This window comes from Heteronotia binoei, chromosome 9 (assembly GCF_032191835.1).
Source record: "Heteronotia binoei isolate CCM8104 ecotype False Entrance Well chromosome 9, APGP_CSIRO_Hbin_v1, whole genome shotgun sequence".
Classification (NCBI taxonomy): Eukaryota; Metazoa; Chordata; class Lepidosauria; order Squamata; family Gekkonidae; genus Heteronotia; species Heteronotia binoei.
In genome coordinates, this window is record NC_083231.1 from 2,426,411 (window position 1) to 2,437,515 (window position 11,105).

An 11,105-nucleotide genomic window follows, 5' to 3' on the forward strand; every position below is an offset into this window, starting at 1 on the left:
AGGGAGCACAACACACTGTTTGAAACTCATCCTGGATCATGAAAGGTATTGGCCAAAGAGTTATAAACTGAGGTCATTGACAATTTGAGTATAATAAACAGCAGCCCAGAGACACTCTGGGTTTTTGTCAATCCAGCTTTATCTCTAACTATGATGATTTAACAAGTCTGTTCCTTTAATCTGGGCCAGTCTTTTCCAGTGAAGTTAATGCATGTGTTTTGCTCTCAGGTGTATGCAACTGAGCAGTCAATGTACACACCTGTGTGAATTGACTCTCATGCACCAAACTGTCTTCTGCAATGAAGGTGTTCAATGTCTCTGTGTGGCTATTCAAAATATGTGGCTATTCACTGTGTAGAGGGGCTGGCCCAGTGCCCAGTTCTGCGCATATAGACTGTATACATGCAGATTCTATACAGAAGAACTGATCAACATGGATCAGCTCAGAAGCAGTATCAGCAGACATCTCCTGCTCCATGTGGAGAACAGCTAATTTATTTTCCCATTTGCACTGGGCTGCTAGAGAGCTAAAGAAGGCCAGGATGCCAAACGTATAAAGCTGAGAGGTACACATACCACCATTTCCTTACACAGAATCCACCCATCAGCTGCACAAAGTGTACAGCTTTTACACTACAAAAAGGAGACTAACTACGAAAGTAATATAATCTTTCTTTACACTTAAAAAATACAGAAGCCAAGAAAGCCAATGGAAGATTGAAGCAAAGTAATGCAAGGAAATGGTTAATGAAGAATTTAATACTTACCAATTCTTAATATTTATCAATAATCTATAAAGTTGTGCCAACATGTTAATTGGTCATTTATACACCACTTATCCATGGGCAATACCCAGCACTTATGCTGACTAATCAGTTACGTATGCTGACGACATCCAGCTCTATCTGTTGATGGACGGGAGACCGTCTTCTGCCCCTGAACAGCTGTCAGAGGCGTTAGGAACCGTGGCTGGATGGTTACAGCAGAGTTGACTGAAGTTAAATCCAACAAGACTGTGGTCCTGTACCTGAGTCGAGGGGGGGTGGGGTCATGCATCCAGCTCCCAGCCCTGAGCGGTGCCGTTCTGGTACCAGCCCAACAGGAAGAGTCTGGGGGTGATTCTGGACACCTCCCTCTCCATGGAGGCCCAGATCACAGCAGCTGCTGGGTCTGCCTTTTTCCATCTACGGCAGATCAGGCAGCTAGCACCATACCTAACCCCCCAAGACCTGGCTCCAGTGACCCATGCAATGGTCACTTCCAGGCTGGACTACTGTAACTCGCTCTATGCTGGCCTACCCCTGAAACTGATCCAGAAACTGCAGCGGGTGCAGAATGCGGCAGCTCGCCTGCTGCCTGCATCACCTGTACGGGTGAGCATATGGCCAGCACTCCGCGGCCTGCACTGGCTGCCTATAGAGTACCGGATCCATTTCAAGGTGTTAGTCTTGACTTTTAAGGCCTTGCACAGCCTGGGACCAACATACCTACGGGATCATCTCCTCCCATATATGCCCCGGAGGTCACTTCATTCAGCCTCCCAAGATCTTCTGATAGTCCCTGGCCCAAGAGATGCCCGTCTTGCCTCCACCAGGGCCAGGATTTTCTCGGTCCTGGCCCTGACCTATGGAGCTCCCTATGGAGATCCGGGCTTGCTGTTCCGCCAGGTCTTTGGATGAGGCAGTGGGCATCTATTTATTGATCGGTTGGCCTCCCCTCTACTGCTCTGCTGCTCTACTGTACTGTGATGCTGTATTGCGGCCCTACTTTGTGCTATACCACCTTGCTGCCATGCCATCTTGCTGAATCATCTTGCTGCACTTTGATGAATGTTGTAATTGGTTTTATTATGATTTTATTGTGATTTTATTTCTATTTGCTGTCTTCCATTCTGAGCCCCCAATGGGGGAATGGGCAGAATATAAATAAACTAATAATAATAATAATAATAGCCAGACTTACTATTTGCACCATTGTAGAACACCACTTCTCATTGATGCCTCTTTTTATACTTCATGTTTTGGAGTAAGTCTGCACCACTAAATTAAAAAAGGACACCCCCAACCCCCCCAAGTAGAAGGAGAATCCATACATATGTCAGCCTGGAGTAGAGTTAAAGGTCAAGATGTGGAAGGTGACAAGACAGGGTCTGACAGTCTGTGTCAAGGTCTTGGTCTTGGACACATTCCCAGGAAGCGAAATTTAGAGGTTCTTTGTAAGTATAGGATGAGGTGGGGGAGAGGGAAGAAACAGCCCAGATGCCTCCATTTCTCCCACACACAGCCTATACACACATATATTTTCTGGCTTGCAAAAGGGACCAGGTTCAAAATATTTTCCTTTTGCTGGTGATGGCAGATCCTACTGGGGAAAGAATCCCAAATCCGGAGAGGGGGATTATAAAATAGATGTTTTAAACACAGTGCTCACTTGGTTCTTGGCCAGCTTGGAGCACAAGGTATCTGTGGTTATAAATACCGAATCTGTGCTATAAAATCAAACACTTACAATTTTGAAGGGCAAAATTTTCTCATTATCTGATTTGTTGTTGTTGTTTTGTTGTTGTTGTTGATGTGACTTCTGGGTGATGTCATTATGCTGCATTTGGAGGCGGGGCCCACAAAAGCATGGAAACCTCTGCCTGGCCGGGGGGGGGGGGCTGGTAACCCTATATCTGTAAAACTCTCCTCCAACATCACATTTAAAATGAATAAACTTTCTTCCTGTCAGCTTTCTTCATTGTCCAACTGAGTAGATTAGTTTATACAAACTGTAACACTAAAAGTGATCAGTTATGTTCTTTCATGACCAAATGTTATTGTGAACTTCCTCAAAGACTTCTTGCAAAGGAAGGGCAGGAGAGGCAGAAAAATGAATGAATTATGCAACAGACATAATAGTGATGGATATTCATTGCCTGGGTATAATAAGAAACAGTTACTTCTCATTTTTCTGCTATAAAATATTCAGTAATTCAACGGTATTTCAAAGTTAAAGGCAGAATTAAAAACTATGTCTATCTTCCTCTAATTTCTTTAACCACTGTGAATCTGAAGTGGACACGTTTGTAAAAAAAATGTTGTACTTAGAAAACCAAATATAATACAAAGCATGTTAGTTTCCCTTTTCAGAGTAATACCTGAGCTGGTAAAAGCTCCTGCAAACAGTGGTTTCTGAATGTTTCCCCAACTTCTTTAGCTTTGCATTCTTTGAATACAGTAACTGATACGGCTGGGATAATATTGCTAAGCCCTTTTCAGTTGCCTGAGCAGGGAGATGTCCTGGGGTAACACTACACTGCAGAGGTGTCAAACTTGATTGTCACAAGGGTCAGATCCATTAAAAATGATGTTAAAAAACAAAGGGTCAGATCTGATATAAATGTTACTTTGTTGGGCTAGGCCATGTGTGTCATAAAATGTGATACGAGGTACAGAAGATGCAAACTTTATAAAGGTGATTTCAGATGTCAAATGGCAATAGCAGGTGAATCACAATAGCAGGCTTGATCGGATTAGGTGTGTTATGCAAAGGGGTAGTAGATGTAGAGATGCCAGCATTGGAAATGAGACAGTAAACCTAGGTTTCTATCCAGGAGGATTCAATCCAGGAGGATGCAAAGAATAAATGGAGATAAGTCTGACATTAAAAACCATTTACCTAAGGGTAGCAGTACTCTTACAAAGGAATCTCAAAGGGAAATTAGAAATTGCATCTGATAACAAAGCTCAAGACACTGCATCCTCCTGGACTGAACTGAGAGCTCGTTTTCCTGCCTCGTTGCCAATGTGTGTCATTATCATTTGGCATCTGAAATCACTCCACTCTCAAAGATATAAGGACCAATCCAAGTGTTCTAATTCCTAATCAGGGTCTTTCTGAAATAAAATAAATCCAGGTCAGAACAGAAAAATACAATCTTTTTTAAAAAAAAAAACTTTTCAGAATAAGCCAAAACAATTTCCTTGATGTAAATTGTGCTTGTCAGAAGAATTCATGCATCCATCCAACCCTCTCTCCTTCAGAAGTGTTTCTGCATGCAAAAGGTTATACCTAGAATAAAATGTTGGTCTTGAAGCTGCCATGGGACTCCACTTTTGTTTTCTCTCTCTCTTTCGTCCCACTCCCTTCCTTCCCAAAAGAGGAGAAGCAGCCCCAGAGACGGAAGGGGGGAGAGAGAGACTGATTCCGCACTAGCCTTGTTCTGGTTTCGTTGTTTCTTTTCCCGCTGGCGCTTCTGCTGGATTTTGCACAAGCTGCCCTGGGGTGGCAAGTTGCCCCGCCTCTTTTCAATTTCTCTCCACAGCACACAAGATCCTCTGAAAACCAGTTTCTGCCTGCAGTGGAGGGAACTAGAAAAGAGGCCGGACAACTCGCCATCCAGGGGGAACTAGTGTGAAATCCAGCAGAAGTGCTGATGGGAAAAGGAGCAATGAGGCCAGAACAAGGTGAGTGGGGAATCGGTGACAGACAGGCCTGGCCCTAAGCCATCTGGCGCCCCCTCATGCAGCCTTGTGGCATCGCACCCCACCGCCCGCAGGGTGGACAAGTGATGGGGAGGAGGTGGGGCAGGCAAGCTACAGGCAAGGAGAAGGCACGGGAGGGGGGCAGAGGAAGAGGAAAAGTGACAGGGAGGAGGTCAGATGGACAAACTACAGGCGAGGGGGAGGTGTGGGGGCGAAGGAAGAGGAAAAGTGATGGGAAGGAGGTGGGACAGGCAAGCTACCAGCAAGGAGAAGGCGCAGGCGGAGGAAGAGCAAAAGCAATGGAAAGTCCCGGTGGACAAGCTAAGGATGAGGGGAAGGCGCAGGCAGGCGGAAGAAGAGGGAAAGCGATGGGGAGGAGGCCAGGCGGACAAGCTATGGGCGAGGAAAAGGCACAAGCGAGTGGAGGAAGAGGCGTGCTAGGTGTTTGTCTAGGGTAATTCTGTTCTATTCTGTTTTAATCATTGCATATCTATTTTATTATTGAATGTGTAATTTTAATACTCATTAATTTAATTGTTTGTGGGTTTTATGTTGTGAGCCGCCCGGAGCCTGCTTCGGCGGGGAGGGCGGGATATAAATAAAACAAATAAAAATAAATAAATAGGGTATGAGGAGGGAGGAGCGCCGATTTCTGTGTGCCCACCCTGCTGGCGCCTTAGGCAACTGCCTAGTCTGCCTAGTGGGAGAGCCAGCCCTGGTGACAGAGAGATGTTTGTGTCTCTCTGGCATAAAGTAGCCATGGAGCTGTGTGTGAGAGAGAGAGGCTTGTCTTTATATCTCTCCCACATGAAGCAGCCACTGAGGGAGCTCTGTGTGTGTGTGTGTGTGTGTGTGTGTGAGAGAGAGAGAGAGAGAGAGAGAGTGGAGAGAGGGAGGCAAGAGGTAAGAAAAGCGAAGGGCCATTGAGGATGTTGGCAGGAAAGCAAGCTGCAGCAGCCTGGGAAAGGAAGTAAGAGAAGGAAGTTGCTTGTGGACTGAATATCACATAAACAAGTGTTTGATTTTTTTTTTAATTAAGCCAGATAATGATATATTTCTATAATAAATGCTTGTGCCTTGATATCCAGTACCTACCCCTTTACCATGTTTAGTTTTTGCACTAATTTGGTACTTTGTCAGATTTTTTTGTTACTTTCAGTTCAGGTAGGGTCTTTAGTTAAAAACTCTATGGTAGTAGCTGGTTTTACCATTGAGTTTTTGCCCAAATACCAAAGTGCTTCCTGGGCATCACTGTTGTGATGACATAACTTCCTGTGCAACATTGGCAACGAAACCTGCGCCTTTCTCTTTCTTTATAGCACCATTTTTAAGTTTTAAATTATAAATTGCTTATATGTGTTGATTTTATAATAATAAAGTATTGTAATTGTTGTATTATGATTGTGAGCCGCCCAGAGTTCATATGTGGAGTGGGCGGCATACAAATTTAAAGTAAATTAAAAAATTAAAAGTCCCCCCCACCCCCCACTGGTTGCCAGAAGGAACCTGGTGATCCTACACACAAGCAACAAAAACAGGGGGAGGGGTTGGCACTGTGACATCACTGATGATGACAGAAACCCTTGCTGGGAAATCCTGATCTTTTTAAATGTAAATATGTAAGAGCATGAACTGGAAAATGTGATGGGAGGGAAGACGTACAGAACCTGGGGGTCAGCACTATTCTAATGCTAGCAGACTGACTTCTAAGGAAAGCAGGAATAAGTCATGTGCATAGAAAATCCCTGTGTCAAACTTTGGAGAGGAGCATAAAAAGTTTAAAACACAGAAAATTCTCTCGGTGAAATTCCAAGCTAATGGTGAACAAGATCTTTCTGAAATGGGTCACAGAGAAACAAAGCAGCAAAAGTAATAATGCCGCAGATATTCTAGACTGAGGGCTCTGAACAGCTATAGCTACACAGGACAGGTCTCTGAAAACATTACACTGATCTAAATTATTTACTTTATGAATACTTCACTTTTGTGCCCAGTTGAGACTCAAAGTGGCTCACAACATTCTCCACTGTATCCTCACAACAACCCTTTGGGGTAGGATTGAGTGACAGTGAGAGACTGGCCCAAGATCACTCAGTAAGTTTCCCAGCAGAGTAGGGATTCGAACATGGGTCTCCCAGATCCTGGTCTGACGTTCTAGGCACTACGCTGTGCTGGCTGGAACTAGTGCACAGCTTCTGTGTAACTGGCAAGCTCATCTGCACATCACTGGATATTGTCCCACCACTGTCCTATAGCAATTATCCATTATTTGGATTGATTTGTCCACACAGGACAATCCAGTTGCAGATGGTTGCTACAGTGCAAGGGTAGCACAATGTCCCGTGATGGGTGAATGCAGCCTCAGTGTGTCCTGAATACTGGAACTGATACACCACAGGCCTTCCAAAGGCAGGCTTCCCCACATTTTCCTGCCCTGCCCCCAGCAGTGGTGTGATCATCCCCTCCAGTTGGGTGTAGTGGTGAAGTGTGTGGACTCTTATCTGGGAGAACCAGGTTTGATTCCCCACTCCTCCACTTGCAACTGCTGGAATGGCCTTGGGTCAGCCATAGCTCTGGCAGAGGTTGTCTTTGAAAGGGCAGCTGCTGTGAGAGTCCTCTCAGCCCCACCCACCTCACAGGGTGTCTGTTGTGGGGGGAGGGAAGGTAAAGGAGATTGTGACTGCTCTGAGATTCAGAGTGGAGGGTGGGATATAAATCCAATATCATCATCATCTCCTCCTCCTCCCCTCCTGAGCCAGCTGGGCTTTTGCAATTTTTTTTAAAAAAGAATCTGCGCTTGCATATCTTTCTGTTGTTCCGGTCTGAGAACGAAGGTTGCAAGGAGAGGCACTCCTGACCCTCCCACTGGCCAAAGAAGCTCATCTGGTGGGTGCTCAAGAGAAGGCCTTGGCATGCCTATGGATGCGCCTGGCCCCTCCTTCCCTTGCAGGTCTTAGGAGGCAGCCCAGGACAGCTGCATTCATGACAGTATTTGATTAATTCTTCTGCCTAACAACAGTTTCAGATTATTGACTGTAATTGTAACTAATGGTAACTTTAAATGTATTTTATTATTTACATTGTAAACTGCCTTGAGTTCCTATAAGGTAGAAACATGCCTAATACTATAAAGTGTAACAGGTACTCAGGGCCTTTTTGTAGAAAAAGCCCAGCAGGAACTCATTTGCATATTAGGCCACACCCCCATCACACATCAGGGGCCTAGGAGGGCATTCGACTGGCTACCACCACTCTGGTAAAGGTCTGCATGGGAGGGCCCAGAGAACCCAACCACCCCTGTATCTTATTATTAGTAAATACCTCTTAACCGTGACCAAGGAGACATGAGGACTAGGGTTGCCAATCTCCAGATGGGTAGCAACTAGAATAAACCACTGCGTAATTACACTTTTGCAAACATTTGCTTAACAAATTTCCTGTTGTATTCAGTAACACACATATATTTTCGTCACAAACCAAAAGTCTTTTCAAATCAAAGTACAGTCATTTTTCATAAATTGGTACTATAGTCCACTGTCATAATACTCCTTATGTTGAGACATGTATGTGCAAAATAAAACATCACATAGGTTAAGATTAAGAGTTAAAACAGGGTTAATAAAAACCCATATAGGACATTGCCTTGGTGATGATGCTCTAATGTTCTTCTAAGTGGTGTCATGATGGTGGCCGCTGGCAATGAGCCAGGGCTACCAGTAGGGGAGGCCAAAGATGGACAAATGTGGATGCCTGGAATTGAAAACCCAGTGGAACAGCTCAGAGCACAGGCAGACTCAATTGAAAAGGAAAAGCATTTGGAGAAGAAGGAACCTTGTAGTAGGCTAGAGGACAAGTGAGGCAGAGGGTCACCTGGGAGCTAAAGAGAGGATGCAGGGAAGTGATGCAGGGAACAAGAAAAGGCAGACGTGGGTCAGAACGAAGGGAATCCATGCAGAACACCTAAGTGGGTTGGGGGGCAGCTGCTAAGAAACAAGAAGAGTCAGCAAAAATCTTTTCTGGAAAAAACCCACATGAACGTTAGAATCTGATGCAACATTTTCCATGTTTTTGCTTCTGCAGAAATAATTCCCAAGGCCCTTCTCTGTCAAGGCCAGCCCTAAGAGTCCAATTAAGTCAGCTGATTGGCATTCACACCAGAGGCAAACTTTTCTTCTTCAGCTTTGACAGAATTGATCTTTCAGTTAGGCAATGATGGGAAGAGAGGAGAGGGCCAGCACCCCCCCCCTTTCCTGGCACCTTTCCCATAGAAAACAGGGCCTTGTCTTCTGCATCCCAGAAGACTCTCTCTTTCAGGAAGATTTAAGAGCGCAAGTAACCAAACAGGTCAGCAGTGGAGACTTGAGGATTTAAAATATTTTCAAATTAATTCCTTTAAAAAGGAAAAAAAAGACAAGCAAACTAAACAAGAAGGCTACAAATAGGCTAGTCCAGGTTGTTGGGGTGGAGTTCTGAGGAAAGGGAGGGGTGTCTGCGGGACACTGCTTCCTTCCCTCCCCCTCTGAAGGACTCTTAGGGAAAAGGGAACTACATTTTGCAGATAGATGCAGTTGACATACAAGCCACCACCAAAGTATGAATCAGCAGTGTGCTCAGCTTAGCAAATGAAAAGCATCCACAACATCCACCTTCTCGGGGCTGAGCTGCATTTTTAACACATAAAAATATATTGGCCAAAGCATCACCTCCTTCCTGGAGAGCGGAATGCCAGGCACCAAATGTCACCCCGCAGGCTGGCGGAGTCTGGTTTCCATTCCAGTGACCAGACCCCCATGTGGATGGCAGCACACTGCAGTTCTCCCTACTGCTTCCCACTTTGGTCATCGCTTGCAACTCGAAAAGAAAAAGACATTGACACCTGCTGGACAAACATCTCCTTATCCAAAATGGACTGTAAACACAAATGCCTCTCAGGGCAGGAGCAGTCAGGCAACTGACACAAACATCCATCCAGCAAAAGAGCAGAAGCAGCCTCCGAGGGAACATTGGAGTAACTGCCCAGGCCTCCCTCAGTCTGTGCTTTATTTCCCGTAGTCCGGCTGTTGGTGCAACCTGATCTATGCAGATTACCAATGAAACAAGCCTGTGCCCACTGGCAACATCTTTGGAGGCTGCATGATGGAGTGGCTGCCAAGGGGCCCAAACAGACACCACCAAGCTGCAGAAGATGCTACAAGAACAGAACATTATCTTGTGGAACAAACACAACGACACATCTGGGAAGGTCACAAGATGGATCATACATGCTAATAAAGTTGCTCATGGCGGCTTATTTCAAGACTATCTTTCCAGTAACATGTGAGGGAGCTCTGCAGTGGCCACAGCTCATGCTCCCCTGAGAAATGCACGTTTTCACAATAAACCTCCAATATCCATGCTGATTGTAAGGACAGACTTTTTTTACAGAACGCTCTAAGCAGACAGACAGGACAGAGCCTGAAGAGGCAGCCTCTTCTTTTAGATCTGGCACAGACATATTGCCACAGACAGAAGCTTGACCGAGCAATCCTGTTTTCCTTCCAGGATACTGCCCAGCCATGTCATGCCTGCTGCCCACAACCTTCCCTGCTGTGCGGCAAGCTTATCCAAGTGTCCCGTGCATTTTGCCTGCTCGCAGGAGTCTGCAAAGCAAGAAATGGTTTATCATTATATCTGTCACAGTCAAACAAGTGATCTCTTTTTGTTGCTTAGACCGCACAGGCAATTAATAGCAGAAGACACATTATGGCAGCGTCTGCCTTACCTTCAGTCACATAATTGTGGTCTCGAAGGAAGCCGTGGTTAATTTTCCGTGTGTCCACGTCCTCGCCCATTTACAGCAGGGTTACTCAGCATGCCCATCCGCAGTGGCCTGATGGAATCGGCAGAGGTCGTCGCAAGAGCACCATCCATGCTGCTGCCGCCTAGCAGAGGCAGGGAACAGACTGGGAGGCGGCGGCGGCGGCGGCAGAGAGCATCGTGAACGCGGGGACTGCAGCGCAGATCTGCTGAAGGTCCTCGAGGGCAGTGAGAGCTGCAGAGAGCCGATGGGGGCCGCAGGGAAAGCTCCGGGAATCCAAGCTGCAAAAGGGCAGCAGGGCGCAATTCTGCCAGCAGCTGTGCTCCGAGGGCTGCCTGCTGAAGAGTCTGGCGAGATGCGAAGAAACTGGCAAGCTGCAGACTGCAGCAGTCGTTGCCTGGGAGAAGCGCCACAGATCGCCTGCCGCCGCTGCAGCTACTGCTGTCGTCTGCTTGTGCTGCATCCCTCAAGCCCCTCCCAGCTCGCCATCCAACCAGGCAAGATTTGCATGGAAGTAAAACTGAAAAATGAGGATGCAGCTAATTAGTTCAGCCCTTCGGCCTGGAAGGTGGGCCTGGGATTGAAGAGAAGGGGAAAATATGTCAGCATGCTGAAAAAGGCTGCTTCTGGCCCCTCTGCCATGGCCTCAGAGCAGACGACAATCCTCTCAGCAGCAGGAAAGCAGATTGCATGAAATAGCAAACACACACCTGTGTGCACTAAAATAAACTGCTGGACATTATCTGATCTTGGGACAACATTAGTGAGAGCTCTTGCAGCCTTTGCCACTGTGCTGTCTTGTGCTCCCTCCTTCCTACCTTCCTTAAGTTGCATCTCTGGAT

General features: G+C 46.1%; 1 protein-coding gene across 3 annotated transcripts in view; it reads right to left on the reverse strand.

The window, feature by feature from the left end:
- PPP2R2C (protein phosphatase 2 regulatory subunit Bgamma) overlaps window positions 1–10,421 on the reverse strand; it is a 118,957-nt gene extending 108,536 nt beyond the window's left edge. For 2 of the 3 annotated variants that reach the window (XM_060246131.1, XM_060246129.1), the window contains exon 1: window positions 10,228–10,382. Coding sequence is in view for 1 of the 3 variants with exons in the window: in XM_060246130.1 (XP_060102113.1) it covers window positions 10,228–10,297 (70 nt within the window). In the remaining 2 variants the exon portion in view is untranslated. Of the gene's footprint in view, window positions 1–10,227 lie in introns of all 3 variants that reach the window. The other variant, XM_060246130.1, reaches the window with a different exon arrangement.
- Between the last annotated feature and the right edge of the window lie 684 nt (window positions 10,422–11,105).